This window comes from Choloepus didactylus, chromosome 8 (assembly GCF_015220235.1).
Source record: "Choloepus didactylus isolate mChoDid1 chromosome 8, mChoDid1.pri, whole genome shotgun sequence".
Classification (NCBI taxonomy): domain Eukaryota; kingdom Metazoa; phylum Chordata; class Mammalia; order Pilosa; family Megalonychidae; genus Choloepus; species Choloepus didactylus.
The window spans coordinates 124518398-124536106 of NC_051314.1; the positions used below are offsets into that span (position 1 = coordinate 124518398).

Here is a 17709-nt window from a genome sequence, read left to right on the forward strand (position 1 = left end):
AGAAGTTATGACGCATTCTGTGTCAAACAATTAAAAGAATCCACGAATCTTAGCCTTGCAAGGAACCATGTGAAAAAAGGTATTTATTCCCATAAAATATCTAAGGAATGAAATTGGAAATGTAATATTACAAATCTTACATCATGTCAGACATTATGACCTTACAACTCAAAGAATTCTTAGCAACTTGAAATTTTTCTGCCTGGTAATCTTATAACAAATTTGTAGTCCAGATGCTAATCCCAACAAATAATAGTGACTTTCAAATCTAAAGCACATATCGTTTTCTATTTTTTAGATTGTCATTGTATTAATTAGCTTTGATGAGGCTATATGACTGTACAGAGAAGCCTGAAATCTCAGAGATTTAACACTTAAAAATTTAAACAGAGAAAAATGAAAAAGTGATGGGGAATTGGATAATGTTTTTTTTTAAAATGAGAGGACAGAAGGAAAGCTATATAAATGGTTAGAATATATAGGCAAAGTAGGAGAAAAATGGATGATCTAAGGGGGAGATAGGAACCTGGGCATGAAAAAATTAAAATATGATGGTTATTAATAAGTATTGGGTATGCTGGATAAACAATTAAAAATATAAAGGTGTTTGGATGAAAATATTCATCTTTCAGAACAAGAAGTCATTTTATCATGTTTAAAAAAATAAACAGCAACATAAACACATGATTTAGAAACATCATGGTAAATACCAGAAGAAACATCCAAAATTGCTGCAAGAGGGACGTGCTTAAGTAGAATGGGGCAGGAGAATTCTTATATTTCATTATCAGCCTTTGGGTTCAATTCAAAAAGATTAATTTTAAAGAAGCACAAAAGATGTACCTGGTAATTTTGTCATGAAAGATGCATACTTATAGTCATGTTTTTAAAGTTTGAGTATCTTCCCAGCAAGGGTATTCAGTCATTTTGCAGTGGATTAAAGAATTGCTGTTCCATCTTCCACCTTCTTTCTCACTTGGGATGAGTTTCTTGGAAACTACTGATTAGGAAGAAGAGGGAAGTAATTAACATCCTAAGAAATTAGAAGTTATTTGAGGTAAAAAGTCTGACATGGTAGAATATATTTAGAAGCTGGGGAGGAATAAAGGAATTAAGGAGTTTAAGAAAAGGAATGGAAGACAGTTGACTCCATCAGTAAGCAAACAGAGTAAACAAATAGAGAACACCCCCAAACCCAGCTTTCATAACATTTCATGAATAAGTTTTTACATGCATTAGTAGTCTGTCTTCACACAATAGGTGCTTATTTAGTTGTAATGATGGCAACCTCGTAATTCCTATGTCCTGTACCAGGGGTATTCCAGGGAAAAAGCATCTGACATTATACTGAGTCTCACAATAATTCCTTATTTTTATAGACTTTTTACATTTTGCACCTTCTTTTTATTTAAAAACCACCACCACTACCACCACCACCATCACCACTGCAAAGCCCTAGGACAAATCATTACCTTTCACTCATGTAGAACTAGAATAATGGGTTTAAATGCATTCTGGAAGGGGATTTAGATAATACTAAAGAAAAAAGGTTAATGATAGAAATATCATTTAAAAATAGACCAGATTCTCATTTATCTCACTTGGCTTAGTCTGGGACAGAAATAGACTAATTTTTACAAAGATTCTTAAATTTAGGGTACATCAGAAATGAGGACTTGTTAAGACACTTGCTGGGACCCCCGCCCAAGAGACTTGGGTTCAGCAAGTCTGGGGTGGGACTCCCAAATCTGCATTTCTAACAAGTCTCCACGTGATGCTGATGCTACCAGTGAGGGACCCACCCCACTTTGAGAACCACTAGGACTGAAATGTTCCTTATGACTCTTTGATGGTTTCTGAAGTACCCTGCTCACTGTATCATCCTTTTAGAAACATGCTGCACTGGGTGAATACCTAAGAACCTCTGCTTGGGTTGGCAGCTCCATATTTTCACACAGTTGTACTGATATTTTCATCCAAAATGACTTTGTTTGGAGGACAGCTGGTAGAGCGTGTGAGCTCCTCACTGAAGGCGGCCTCCAGAATCCCCTGCATGGACTGTCTTGCTTTCTTCCTAAAAGCTTTTCCCAGGAGGGCGTAGAGGAAAGGATTGAAGCAGCTATTGGCAGATGCTAGAGCAATGGCCACGTGGTCCCAGGACAACAGAGCTCTCCCAAAGGGAGTTTCTCGTTCAGTAAACAATAACAGGACTCCAACAAAGTGGTACGGAGTCCAGCAGAGAAGAAAGACAAGCACCACCACCATGGTCACTCTCAAGGTTTTGCCCCGAGGCTTGGTAAAGCGGCTCCGTCGCATTCGGAGGATGATGAGGGTATAACAGACCACTATGATGATGAAAGGCAGCAGGAAACCCATCACTAGCCTTGTAATGGTTACTATCCCTGAGGGTGTTGACACTTGATTGTGGTATGTGAATTGGTCTAAATTCTGGTAACCTTGTGGGAGCTCATCTGTGTTGAAGAAATAGCTAGAATCACTGGGGGAAAGCACTAAACCAGTAGAGTGAAGAGCATCAGAAGGATCCAGTGGGTCAGTCCTGTTTTCTTCACTTGGAAACCCAGGCAAACCACTGGGGATTCTAGGTGAAACCATATCAGCAGGTTTAAAAAGATTATTGTCGGTATCTTGACTAGATAATCTGGCTACATCCGTAGGGAGTGAATCTTCAGAAGGTCTTCGAAATATTTGAGAATGAAGAACATTGAAAGTTGTCAATGGATTTATTGTGGTGGCTGTCCAAGGGTGATCATTTGTTTGGGAAGAAGAATCTAAGCTATCCTCCATTTCCCCAGGCAGCTGATCAATGGAGTTGTCAAGAAATTCATTTTCCAGTAGATCATCGGTGAAGTATTGATAATCTAATGAACTATAGAAATCAAACCTGTACCCACACTTACTATGCCTGTATTCAGTGTATGTTTTACGGTACAAGAACACAGGTATACACATTAAAAAAGCTACCACCCAGATACATCCACAGATAGCAAATGCTGTCTTCACATCGCGATGATTCTGGCACCAGATGGGCTTGAGTACCACAAGACAGCGGTCCAGGCTAATGGCAGTGAGCAGGAAAACACTGGCAAACATGTTGAGGATGATGACTGAGGGGATGAGCTTGCAGAGGAACCAGCCATAGGGCCAGTGTCCCTGGAGAGCCAAATTAACCAGGGAGAAGGGCAGGGAGAGGCAGCAGAGAAAGTCTGCCACGGTGAGGTGGAGAAACCAAACTGTGTTCACAGTCCGCTGCATCTTTAGGCCTGCTATCCACAGCACTAGCCCATTGGCTGGCAATCCCAATAGGAAAGTGAGGCTGAGAATGACCATGGAGAAAATTATGTGGGGTTCATTCAAGGACTGTGAGAATAAATCTGTTGAGTTGGTTTCAGCAGGGAAAGACTCCTCCATTGCTAAGTTTCTGCAAAAAGATGAAAGAAAAAAGTTAAAACTAACAGCACTTAAAAATGCCTATTCTTAGAATTCTAATCTTTTTTTCCCATGTAGTGATGATAGAACTACAAAGCCAGAAGGACAGCACACTGTTTTATTTATTTATTCTATTTATTTTTGTTTTTTTTTCTTTTGAAAAAATTATTACATATCTTTATTTACAAGTAAGTATAAAATGTTAAGTTCTACAGGTTATAATTTCTGAATAACATTGATAGGCATTTACTAGAAGGAACTAGAATAGCAAACCTCAAATATTTTCTATTTCAACCCCAATTAAGTTTTTGAAAAGCTATATATTTGTGGAAAGGCACAGTCCACTCACTAACTTGATTTTTTTTTTTTTTTCCTGCACACTTAGTTTGTATTCCTTGGCTTCACACTGGATCACACAAAAGCATTCTCTGACAGACACTTGAAAATTTAATGTATTTGATTTAAGTGTGTTCCAAAATAATAACTTCATTTCGGCTTAAATTTCCCTTCTTTCTTGCGTTTTCAATTTCTTATTGTCTACTGATTCCTTTCCTCATCTAATGCCCTTCATTAAAAACAAATAAGCTTAAATGACCAAATAAACAAAACTTCTAGACTGAAGGTTTTCAACCCAATGTCTATGAAAGGACATTAAGAAGGTTCATAACCACGTAAAATAATAAGTAAAAGGGTGTTGGGCTTCCCCACCTCGGTGGCTGCTGCTGTGCTTGCAGACACGGGGGACTGGTGGTTTGGCGGGCTGGGCCCTCTGCCGCGGGACTTGCCCTTGCGGGGACTGTTGCAGCGGGGGAGAGGCTGGGCTTGCCTATGGTTGTGCCTGGAAGTCTCCCCCCGGGCGCCTCTGCTGCTCAGATGTGGCCCTCTCTCTCTAGCTGAGCTGGCTTGGCAGGTGAAATCACTGCCCTCCCTGCTGCGTGGGATCTGACACCCAGGGGTGCGGATCTCCCTGGCAGCGTGGACTGTCACTCCCGGGGAGGAGTCTGGACCCGGCGTCATGGGAGCGGGGGCGTCTTTTTGGCCAAAAGGGGGATGTGAAGGGAGGTGAGGTAGGCTTCAGTGGCAGGGGGAGCTGGGGGGTCACTCCGGTGGGCATTCTTGTGCACAGTGTAGATGGCCCTTTTTGGGTTCTGATGGCTTGCAGTGAATGCCTGGGACTGCCAAGCTGCGGCCCCGGGCCCTTAGGTCTTTAAGACGATTGTATAGAGGTTTAGCTTCTGGGCGTGACAGTGTGGTTGGGAGGGCCGTGTGGACCGCGCTCCCATTTGTCCCGTGTATGGATGGATGGGTGGAGGAATAGGGGCAAAAAGGAAAAGAAAAGGAAAAGGGGCACCCAGTGTTCTTTTTTTGCTTTGATTGTTCGTTTTCACTTTAATTTTTATTCTGTTTTTGTGTGTGTGGAAATGAAAATGTTTGGTGGTTGATTTTGGTGGTGAACGCACAACTGTGGTGATGCTGTAAATGGTTGAGTGTGTGCTTTGTATGGCTGCATGGTGTGTGACTATATTTCAATGGAATTGAGTTAAAAAAAAATAAGTAAAAAAATATTTTTCAAAAGGTTGTGCTTGTGGTACTGAATATAAGGTTGAGAGGTAGAGCCCTATTTTCTGCTCCTGCATAAAACACAAGATATGTATCCTGGATTATATTACAAATTATAAGTAAGTGCATGTGTATTTCAAATAGTGCAAACTCCTTTCCTTAGAAAGGGTGGGTCTGGAAAAATCATGCTTTCTGTTAAGATATGAAGGGGAAATGGTGGTTTTGTGGTGGGAGCATTTTCATTTTTTTGTAGCTTACAGAACAAAATGCTTATTTTTTATTCCACTGACATGTGGGCTGTGCTCCAGTGTGCGGGTATACTTCAACCTCTGCCTTTTTTTCTTTTTTTTTTTTAAATTCATTTTATTGATATATATTCACACACCAAGCAGTCATACAAAACTAAGCATACATTCAGTTGTTCACAGTACCATTACATAGTTGTGCATTCATCACCAAAATCAATCCCTGACACCTTCATTATCACACACACACAAGTAACAAGAATAAAAATTAAAGTGGAAAAGAGCAATTAAAGTAAAAAGGAACACTGGGTGCCCTTTGTTTGTTTGCTTGTTTGTTTGTTTTCCTTTGCCTTTTGAGTATTCCTATTCTGGTATCCAAGCTGAAGGAGCATCTCCCATGTGGGCCATGTACATTTTCATGCCAGATGACAGAATAGAAGGAGGCAGGCAGGAATTTGGCAGGCCTCTAAGAGCGTCTGATTAGGTGAGGAGTACGTTAAGTTGGCTCAAAAACCATTATCCAAAGAATGCTATGTGACCAAACTCTCCCCACGGGAGGCACTTGCAAGTACCACAGTCATAGGTAAGCAAGTATGATCCTTTTATGGGGAAGGAGAAGTGAATAATTGTGAAAAATAATGCAATCCATCAAAGACTGCTCTCTTGATCACAAACGTTTACTTCTCTTCTTTCTGTTTGCAAAATATTCTATTTCTTTCCCCCAAGGAAGTTACCCCTCCAAATTTCATCCAAACATGCTTTCGGACTTGAAGTCTGTGATCTAGTGATAGTCTCTACATGAGATCCAGGGATAGCTCCTCTTGATTCAGAAACACATGAACTAAAAAGATAAGTTTTCTGTCCCTGTACACACTAATATAAATGAGGTACAGCATCCCATTCGGAAAGGTGGAGAATGGAAAGCACCCAGAAGTCACTGGGCTATAGAATCTTGCACTTCACTGGGAAACTATTATGAGGTTCCTTACTCATAGGTTGGTAATGTTCCTTGCTGGGACTCAGGTTACAGTTCTAGAAGTGGCTCACGAGTTCATTCTTCTCCATGAATCTTTTCTCTGTCCTCAGAGAGTTCCTTTCTGTTCATTAGCCTCCTTGTCCAAATCTAGAGAGAGCAATGGAGAACGTGATATCCTTGGGAATTGAGCAGTTTCTCAGCTGACTTGATGTCCGAGGGCTCTGGAGATGGAAGGTGAGCAAACATCCTTTGAAGCAGAATCAAAACTTGGAGCATGTGACCAGAAGGGACTGAATTCTTTCTTTTTTAAGTGCCCTATACAGAGGCAATCACACGCTCAGTAATGGGCATTGGGTGGCTATAATTCTTGTTAACATGGGACAGTAGTAGGGTCAACTGTTTCTCCATTTCCCACCTGATTCTCCTTCAGCTCTCTAATTTTTATCCCAGATTTCTGTTTAGCACACTGACGAAGGGCTCTGGCATCTCCTGGATTGGGGGTGGGTGGGAGATCCTAGTCAATTACTGGGCCAGTGCTCTGTGGGCAGAGAACAACTATGAACATTACTCCCCAAGCAACCTAATAAGTAGAATTTTAACTTTACATGTCTTCATTTTCACTTTTCTGAGAGTAGAAGTTCTGTCCATGTCCTCCATCAGATTTTCAGAGACTCATCACCACAGAAATGGATGCTCTAGAGTAAGTTACGTCTTTTAAATCCGACCTGTCTGCTCCTTTCAACCCCCAATTTTTCAAGAGTTGTTTATCCTCGTTGCATTAAGTTCCTCACCACCCTTCATTGCTTTCTGTTTTTTTTTTTATGAATTTAATTTGGGAAAAATAACCTTACTATTACAGAAGCAGAATATATACATGAAGAAACTAGAAAATATAGACAAACAAAAATAAGAAAATAAAAACATCATCTATCCACCAGCCAATGATTACTACTTTTAACACTTTAATTTACATTCTTCTGGATTTTTTCTGCTATGTAACTCTATGTGCATATAAGCATATGCATATATGTATGTGTGTGTCTATTTTTTTGTTATGCCAAATTTGACAAAATTAGATTCTACTATGCATATGGTTTTATAAAATTCTTTCTCTTTTTTCAGTTAGCAGCCCCCCACTACACAGTAATATTATACCTTAATGGATACCTAGTCCTTATCCAACTATTTTCTGACTGTCCCCAAAAATATATTTTATAGTTAGTTTGTCTAGAACGTTAGCCAGTCTAAGACCACACTTTGCATCAGGCGTTGTCTCTTAAATGTTAATTTAGCATAGTTCCTCTTTTTAAAGATAATGGCTTGTTTAGGAGCTTCTTGTTCTGACCACTCCCTAACCCTTTGCAATTTACCTTCTTCTCATCACTCTTGCTAAAATTACTCCTAAATAGCAAATCTAAACATCTTTTTCTCTTTCCTCATCCTCCTCAATCTGATATGCATCATTTGTTGCACTGACTCCTACATGCCATCTTCTCTCAGCTTCTAACATTACCCATCCCTAATTCTGAACAGTCCTATAAATGAACTCTTCTTTATAGCTATCCAAACAACTCCCTATTCCAAGTTAACACCATTATCTATGCCTTGGCTAAGGCTATTTATTTCTATCATGGTTATATCCTTCACTTAAACTCCTCTTTCCTCCATCTCTAATCTCCACCTGTTGAAATCCTACCCAATCTTCAAGATCCAGCTCAAATATTGTATCTTCCTTGAAACCTTCTCTAATGATCCCAATTAGAAATTAGCTCTTCAGCCTCTTAAATTGTGTGTGTGTGTTTGAGCCTCCTTTCATATCCTCTGTGAAATGCCCCATTTTGTCTTGTATTATAATTATTATTTTGGCTGTCTTGTCTATCATTCACACTTTAAATTTCATGGTAAGTAAAAAATGACTCTTGCTCATTAATACGTGAGCCACAGAATATAGCACAGTGCCTTATAGGATATAAGGGTTAGAGATTACTTGAATGGATGAATGATCATTTGGGGTAGGGGCAGGGAGGTTGACTCTTGTGCTGCTTTGCATATATTATGTCCCCCAGAAAAAGCCATATTCTTTAATGCAGTCTTGTGGGAGCAGACATATTAGTGTTGATTAAGTTGGAACCTTTGGATTAGGTTGTTTCCATGGAGATGTGACCCACCCAACTGTAGGTGTTAACTCTGATTAGATAATTTCCATGGAGGCATGGCCACACCCATTAAGCATGGGCCTTGATTAGTTCACTAGAGTCTTATAAAGGGGCTTACAAATGGAAGAATTTAAGAACTGCAGCTAAGAGACACATTTTGAAGACAGCCGTTGGAAGCTGACACTGATGTTTTGGAGAACGCCATTTTGAAATGCAACCAGGAAGCAAGCAGATGCCAGCCACGTGCCTTCCCAGCTAACAGAGGTTTTCCAGATGTCAATGGCCTTTCTCCAGTGAAGGTACTCTTTGTTGATGCCTTATCTTGGACACTTTATGGCCTTAAGACTGTAACTTTGTAACCAAATAAACCCCCTTTGTAAAAGCCAATCCATTTCTGGTGTTTTGCAAAAGGGCAGCATTAGCAAACTGGAACAACTCTTTTTTTTTTCAATGAAATTTAAAATTCTTATTCTTTTTAATTTACTCCTTACCTTACCTAGACTGTCTCATTAATTCTTATGCTGTGGTTCATCTGTGGCTTTGCTCCAGTCTGTGGGCAACTTCCTTTCCATTTTTCAGTTCCTAATTCTTATTGAATTTAATAGCATTTTCTGTTTATTTTAATAGAGGTCCAAAATAGCTCTGTGACTTGGAAGTAGTTCTGCTGAGTTGACCAAATGTTGCCACAGGGTCTTTTGAGATTAGCAGAAGTTAAAATAACTGAGTCAACAAAATAATAAAACAGAAGAAATGACTCCATTCCCTATTTTGTGGCCTTAGCTATCCAAATATTTAAGTCGTACCAGGATCCTTCCCCCTGTTGTGCACAGCAGCCACCCACTGTCCCACTCTAACACACATGCTTAGAGCCATAAAGTATTGAGTACAGAATAGAGTTATATGGAAGGCTAGAACTGAAAGGGAACTTAGTGGCCATCTCTCCTTCTCCCTGTTGTTATTTTTCAGTTCTTGACACTGAAACTCAGAAAATTAATTTTCACAATCAGAAAGGAGGTCGGCCCCCAAGTCCAGAGACCCTCAGGCCAATACTCTTTACACAAGAAAGAATTGCATAACTGTGTGGGAAAGCCTAAGGTATTGCTAAAAAGAGGGAAGACCGTGAGAGCTGCGAGAGTTGACATAATGCTGAAAAAGCGAAATAACAGTTTAAAGAAGTCAAGTAAGCTGGAACAGTTTTAGGTTTACAGGAAAACTGTACAGAAAGTATGGATTTCCCATAAACTCCCACCCCCACCCTGCATGCATAGTCTCTCCTTTTATTAACTTCTTGCATTAGTATGGTACATTTGTTACAATCAATGAACTGATTGGAACATCATTAGTAACTAAAACCCATAGCTTACATTAGGGATAATTCTTTGTGTGTAAGTTCCATGGGTTTTGGAAAATGCATAATGTTGTATATCCACCATTACCATATCAAACAAAATAGTTCCACTGCCCTAAAAATGCCCTGTGCTCTATCTATTCACCTTTCTCCTCCACACCTGCTGAACACACAGCAACTGCTGATTGTTTTACTATCTCTGTATTTTTGCATTTTCCACAATGCTATATATTTGTAAATTGGCTATATTTTAAATAACACATTATCTGTCTTAAAATGAAAGCAAATATGAGTCAGGGTCTTAAATGCCTTCAGAACTTAGATCAATTTTACATTTCTCCAAGTTGTTTTGGCTCAACAACTCTATGTTTAACATTGGTAGGGAAATACTTTTCAGTTTTCAATATTGAAATGGTCCACAGCATTTAAAAAGAAAAATAAAATCCTGAAACTAAAATTCAACTATGATAGGGAAAGAAAAGTAAATCCCAGAATCCAATGCTAATGATAGGATGACTGAGTCTAAGCTGCAATGAGAAATGAGCAAAAGAGTAAAGAAAAGAAGAGGGAAATAGAATGAGAAAATATATAATAAGAAAAACTAGACAAGGTTTGAGAAACAAAAGTAAAGGGGAAAGATGGAATCGAAGGTCAGAAGGAGGAACACTGCCAATTTAAGTGAGGGGAAAAGAAGATGTAAAAATTCAATTTCAGTTTTCATTCCAGAATGAAAAATCTAGAGCAAAGATGAATAAAATGTTGAATACTGAGAAAAATACAGGTGGATATTGGAATGAGACAAGGGAAATAAAAACTGGAGAAGCAGTAGGAGGAAATGCAAGATAATCACCTTGAAAGTACTATCTATAATGAACAAAGCAGGCAAGGCACAAGAAATTAAGTGAATCTAAGTTTTCTTACCAAAAAAACTGAGAGAGTAGCTCAAGGTTTCAGCATCAAACTGGAGGTTTCCTCCAGGGTCCTGTCTGGTCTCCACACTGACCAACAGTCAAGTCATGAGGTAGGTTTAGGAAACTTGCTGAACTGTCCCTCTTGCCCTTCCTCTCCCCTGACTTAAGCCCCATGCTCTTTACTGTTATCTGATTTCGCCAGAAAAGTTTCAGAATGAGTCATTTCTAAATTTGGCAACCATGCTTAGATAAGAAAAGCAGAAAAACAGAAGTAGGAGGGTCTAATTCTGGAAGATTTTCTGCAGCATATAGAAAACAGGGAGAAAGAGCTTCCGTGCACAAACTTCTCACTTTATAAGTTTGTTTTTCTTTTGTTTTTGAAATGAAAAAATAAAGCCCTCATGGTATGTGAGGGTTGGGGGGAGGAATGATCTGTGCAAATCCATTTCATCCATCTCACATAACATCTCTTAAGTACTTTATATGTGTAAAGAATAGTACCATGTCTGTGCCAGTTTCAATGTATTATGTCCCCCAGAAAAAGCCATATTCTTTGATGTAATCTTGTGTGGGCAGACGTTATCAGTGTTGATCAGATTGTAATTCTTTGAGTGCTGCTTTGGAATGCACCCCACCCAGCTGTGGGTGATGACTCTGATTGGATAATTTCCATGGAGATGCGCCCCACCCAACTGTAGATGATAACTGATGGGATGTTTCCATGGAGGAGTGGCCCCACCCATTCAGGGTGAGCCTTGATCAGTGGAGCCATGTAAATGAACTGACTCAAAGAAAAGGAACTGAGTGCAGCTGTGAGTGACGTTTTGAAGAGGAGCAAGCTTGCTAGAGAGGAACGTCCTGGGAGAAAGCCATTTTGAAAGCAGAACTTTGGAGCAGACGCCAGCCACGTGCCTTCCCAGCTAACAGAGGTTTTCTGGATGCCATTGGCCATCCTCCAGTGAAGGTACCCGATTACTGATGTGTTACCTTGGACTCTTTATGGCCTTAAGACTGTAACTGTGCAGCCAAATAAACCCCCTTTTTATAAAAACCAATCCATCTCTGGTGTTTTGCATTCCGCAGCATTAGCAAACTAGAACAGATTTTGGTACCAGGAGTGGGGTGCTTTTGCTGCTGAGTTTGCAAATACCAAACATGTTGGAACGGCTTTTTAAATGGATAAGGGGAAGATTCTGGAAGAACTGTGAGGAGCTTGATAGAAAAGGCCTAAACTGCTTTAAAGAGACTGTTTATGGAAATATGGACTCTAAAGATACTTCTGATGAGGACTTGAACAGAAATGATGAATGTGTTGTTGCGAACTGGAAGAAAGGTGATCCTTCTTTTAAAGTGGCAGAGAATTTGGCAAAATTGAGTCCTGGTGTCAGATAGAAGGAGGAATTTGAAAGCAACAACCTGGGATACTTAGCTGAGGAGATCTCCAGACTATGTGTGGAGGATGTATCCTGGCTTCTCCTTGCAGCTTATAGTAAAATGCTAGCAGAGAGAGATAAACTTAGAACTGAACTCTTGGGTTCCAAGAAACCAGAAGCTGATGGCTTGGAAAATTACGAGCTTCTAGGGGGTGGAATCCCAGAAGCTACAGCCCAATGTGAGGACATAACCAAACATGGAACCCAGCCGCCATTTCAGTACAAGCCAAGATTGAAAAAGGAGTTAAGCAGAAGGGATTTGTGGAAAGTCCTATTGTCTAATGGCTTTGACCCCTGTGTGCTTCATGCAAAGCCAACAGAATTTTTGCGAGATCTTTATAGACAGAGCCGTTGCCGGTCTGGACTGGAGGAGACAGACAAGGAAAAAATTAAAGGAAAAATATCTTCAAAGACAGAGCCATGGAGGTTGAGGTCTGGAGTAAGGAGGTCTCGGGCTGGGAGAGCGGAGCAGCCCACATGCATGGAAAAGGTGAGTTTGCCCCAGAGGTCGAGGGTGGGCATTCCACCTCGATGCTCTTGAAGAGTTTTGCCACCTCAGGTCCCAAAGAGGTTGGAGCACATTCCCAGGGAATTGGGGAGAGCCTGGCTGCCACCACACTGTTCTGAAGGGGTTGAGCGTGTGCCCCGGAGATGGAAGGGAATCCGGGAGCTGCCCCGATGTTTGAGGAGGGTGGGGCCAAGAAGGTGGTCTCCCCAATGTGTGGATATGTTGGAGCACTCACCCAAGCATTTGGAGAGGAAACAGCTGCCAAAAAGGCCCTTGGGAAGGGTTACACTCCTGCTCTCTCAAGCCCCAAGGATGCAACGTTGTTCTGTTAAGGACTCTCAGACTTTGAAATCTAATGGAGTTTGTCTTGCGGGTTTTAGGAACTGTTTTGCTCCTGTTAACCCTGTTTTCCTTACTGTTTCTCCTTATGGCAATGGAAATGTTTATCCTATGAATGTCCCTCCTTTGTATATTGGAAGCAGATAACTTGTTCTAAGTTTCACAGATAGAGGGGAATTTTGTATTAGGACTGACCACGCCTATAATTGATTTCGATGGGATCTTGTACTTAACTATTGTTACGGAAATGATCTAAGTTTCTGTGGTATTGTGGGATGAATGTATTTTGTATTTGGAAAGAATATGTTTTTCTGGGGTCCAGGGGGTGGAATGTGCCGGTTTGAATGTATTATGTCCCCCAGAAAAAGCCATATTCTTTGATGTAATCTTGTGTGGGCAGACGTTATCAGTGTTGATCAGATTGTAATTCTTTGAGTGCTGCTTTGGAATGCACCCCACCCAGCTGTGGGTGATGACTCTGACTGGATAATTTCCATGGAGATGCGCCCCACCCAACTGTAGATGATAACTGATGGGATGTTTCCATGGAGGAGTGGCCCCACCCATTCAGGGTGGGCCTTGATCAGTGGAGCCATATAAATGAACTGACTCAAAGAAAAGGAACTGAGTGCAGCTGTGAGTGACGTTTTGAAGAGAAGCAAGCTTGCTAGAGAGGAACGTCCTGGGCGAAAGCCATTTGAAAGCAGAACTTTGGAGCAGACGCCAGCCACGTGCCTTCCCAGCTAACAGAGGTTTTCCAGACGCCATTGACCATCTCCAGTGAAGGTACCTGATTACTGATGTGTTACCTTGGACGCTTTATGGCCTTAAGACTATAACTGTGTAGCCAAATAAACCCCCTTTTTATAAAAGCCAATCCTTCTCTGGTGTTTTGCATTCCGCAGCATTAGCAAACTAGAACAATGTCTAAATGAGGATGAGTTAGACTATATTCTGATCTCCAGGGATTTATAATCTCTCAGAAATATGAACCCATACACAAGAAACTATAAAACAACTTAGAATATAATTGTAGAAGTAATAAAAGAAATAAAAGAGTAGAGCATACGGTAGCAGAATAGTAGAACCTTCTTCTATTATGGTAGAAGTAAAATAGTAGAATGGTGGGTATAGTAGAATAGGTATTTTAGCCTAAGAGAATCTAGGAAAGCCTTAAAGTAGAATCAGATTGAGCAGGTTTTTAAAGAATGATAGAACTTCTATAGTGGAAAAGGTGAAAAACTGTGTAAGTGGAGCATAGACAAGGCAGGTAGGTGGGAGCATGCAGGATGCAGTATACATTGTAAGGAATTTCCATTCATGTGTGCATATGTGATAAAGTTATTTGGGTCAGATGTAGTTGAACACTGCTGTGTCTGGCAGAGGCTCTGATCCCTATTAATCAACTTATCCAAACAATGTCTGTTCCCCTTGTTTGTAGTTAAATCACTATGAAATAGTGATTGGGCAGAAAGACCCAAAAAAAATGCCAAAGGTTGAGTTATTTCCGTATTTCCTTTATTTATTTATTTATTTATTTATTTATTTATTTATTTATTTATCACTGTCTAATTACAAAAATTCATGCCTATTTACTGTTTAAAAAAAGGAAATTGAAACAAAATAGAAGTATAAAGGGTAAAAAAAGTAAAATTTCCTTTTCAATACCGCTGCCTCCAATATTTGGAAACATTACCAATAAGGTTATTCAGAAAGCAGACACACAAAAGCATCTAAGAGACAGCATTACTGTGTGCATGTAATAAAAGCAATTCATTCCCATGGTAAAAAAAAAAATTAATATAGAAGGATTGAAGTAAAAAAATAAAAATAAAACCCCAAACAACCTAGCTCCCCTGATTTCATTGCTTTCCTAAATACAAATGCAATCCCATTACACACTCTGTTTCATTCTATTTTTTCTACTTATCGTTTCAATATCTGGACATGTTGGTCCACATCATACTTTAAAAAGTTGGTTGTGCCGGTTTGAATGTATTGTGTTCCCCAAATGCCATTATCTTTGTGGTCTTTTGGGACAGACGTTTTGGTGCTGGTTAGATTTGCTTGGAATGTGCCCCACCCAGCTGTGGGTGGTGACTTTGGTGGGATACTCCCATGGAGGTGTGACCCCACCCATTCAGGGTGGGCCTTGATCAGTGAAGCCATATAAACATGCTGACTCAGAGATGAAACGGAGTGCAGCTGTGAGTGACGTTTTGAAGATGAGCAAGCTTGCTAGAGAGGAATGTCCTGGGAGAAAGCCATTTTGAAACCAGAACTTTGGAGCAGATGCCAGCCACGTGCCTTCCCAGCTAACAGAGGTTTTCCGGACGCCATTGACCATCCTCCAGTGAAGGTACCCAATTACGGATGTGTTACTTTGGATACTTTATGGCCTTAAGACTGTAACTGTATAGCCAAACAAACCCCCTTTTTATAAAAGCCAATCCATCTCTGGTGTTTTGCATTCTGCAGCATTAGCAAACTAGAACAGATTTTGGTACCAGAGGAGTGGGGTGCTTTTGCTGCTGAGTTTGCAAATACCAAACATGTTGGAACGGCTTTTTAAATGGATAATGGGGAGTTTCTGGAAGAGTTGTGAGGAGCTTGATAGAAAAGGCCAAAACTGCTTTAAAGAGACTGTCAGTGGAAATATGGACTCTAAAGATACTTCTGATGAGGCCTTGAACAGAAATGATGAATGTTTTGTTGCAAACTGGAAGAAAGGTGATCCTTGTTTTAAAGTGGCAGAGAATTTGGCAAAATTGAGTCCTGGTGTCAGATGGAAGGAAGAATTTAAAAGTGACAACCTGGAGTACTTAGCTGAGGAGATCTCCAGACTACGTGTGGAGGACGTAACCTGGCTTCTCCTTGCAGCTTATATTAAAATGCGAGCAGAAAGAGATAAACTTGGAACTGAACTCTTGGGTTCAAAGAGACCAGAAGCTGAAAATTACAAGCTTCCAGGGGGTGGAATACCAGAAGCTACAGCCCAACGTGAGGATGTAACTGAACGTGGAACCCAGCCACCATTTCAGTACAAGCCAAGATTGGAGATGGAATTATCCAGAAAGGATTTGTGGAAACTCCTATTGTCTGATGGCTTTGACCCCTGTGTGCTTCATGCAAAGCCAACAGAATTTTTGCGAGAACTTTATAGACAGAGCCGCTACCAGTCTGGACTGGAGGAGACAGACAAGGAACAAATTGCAGGAAAAATTTCTTCAAACACAGAGCCATGGAGGTTGAGGTCTGGAGTCAAGAGGCCTTGGGCTGGGAGAGTGGAGCAGCCCACATGCATGGAAAGGGTGAGTTTGCCCCGGAGGTCGAGGGTGGGCATTCCACCTCGATGCTCTGGAAGAGTTTTGCCACCTGAGGTCCCAAAGAGGGTGGATCACATTCCCAGGGAATTGGGGAGAGCCTGGCTGCCACCACACTGTTCTGAAGGGGTTGAGCGTGTGCCCCGGAGATGGAAGGGAATCCGGGAGCAGCCCCGGGGTTTGAGGAGGGTGGGGCCGAGAAGGTGGTCTCCCCAATGTGTGGGTATGTTGGAGCACTCACCTAAGCGTTTGGAGAGGAAAGGGCTGCCGAAAAGGCCCTTAGGAAGTGTTAGGCTTCCACTCTCTCAAGCCCCAAGGATGCAACGTCGTTCTGTAAATGACTCTCAGACTTTGAGATCTAATGGAGTTTATCCTGCAGGTTTTAGGAACTGTTTTGGTCCTGTTAACCCTGTTTTCCTTACTGTTTCTCCCTATGGCAATGGAAATGTTTATCCTATGAATGTCCCTCCTTTGTATATTGGAAGCATATAACTTGTTCTAAGTCCACAGATCCAAAGCTAAAGGAGAATTGTGCCTTAGGACCCACCTGTAATTGATTTTGATGGGATCTTGTACTTAACTTTTGTTACTGAAATGGTTTAAGTTTTTGTGATATTGTGATGAAATGAATGTATTTTGTATTTGGAAAGATAATGTCATTTTGGGGTCCAGGGGGTGGAATGTGCCGGTTTGAATGTATTGTGTTCCCCAAATGCCATTATCTTTGTGGTCTTTTGGGACAGACGTTTTGGTGCTGGTTAGATTTGCTTGGAATGTGCCCCACCCAGCTGTGGGTGGTGACTTTGGTGGGATACTCCCATGGAGGTGTGACCCCACCCATTCAGGGTGGGCCTTGATCAGTGAAGCCATATAAACATGCTGACTCAGAGATGAAACGGAGTGCAGCTGTGAGTGACGTTTTGAAGATGAGCAAGCTTGCTAGAGAGGAATGTCCTGGGAGAAAGCCATTTTGAAACCAGAACTTTGGAGCAGATGCCAGCCACGTGCCTTCCCAGCTAACAGAGGTTTTCCGGACGCCATTGACCATCCTCCAGTGAAGGTACCCAATTACGGATGTGTTACTTTGGATACTTTATGGCCTTAAGACTGTAACTGTATAGCCAAACAAACCCCCTTTTTATAAAAGCCAATCCATCTCTGGTGTTTTGCATTCTGCAGCATTAGCAAACTAGAACATTGCTCCATATTATTCCATCTAATAAGTTATTCCTCTCTTGATAAATATTCAATTTTTATCCAATTTTAAACTGTTATAAACAATACTTCAATGAGAACTTTTGTATTTTACACATCTGCGAACATTTCTGTAAAATAGATGACAAGAATTGGAATTGCTAAATAAAAGAACATGTGGATTTAAATTTTTGAAAGATACTGAATTTCCCTTTAGAAAGACTCCACTAATTTACACTCCCATCAACAGTGGTGCAAGTGTCTGTTTC

General features: G+C 40.7%; 1 protein-coding gene across 7 annotated transcripts in view; it reads right to left on the reverse strand.

Moving 5' to 3' along the window:
• Positions 1-62: 62 nt before the first annotated feature.
• Positions 63-17709, reverse strand: part of C3AR1 (complement C3a receptor 1) — a 32436-nt gene continuing 14789 nt past the window's right edge. For 2 of the 7 annotated variants that reach the window (XM_037845098.1, XM_037845099.1), the window contains one exon: positions 63-3439. In XM_037845098.1, the coding sequence (XP_037701026.1) occupies positions 1951-3429 (1479 nt within the window). In that variant the 5' untranslated portion in view covers positions 3430-3439 and the 3' untranslated portion in view covers positions 63-1950. Of the gene's footprint in view, positions 3440-6241; positions 6450-10653; positions 10803-17709 lie in introns of those variants that run through there. The other 5 variants (XM_037845100.1, XM_037845094.1, XM_037845096.1 and 2 more) reach the window with 5 other exon arrangements.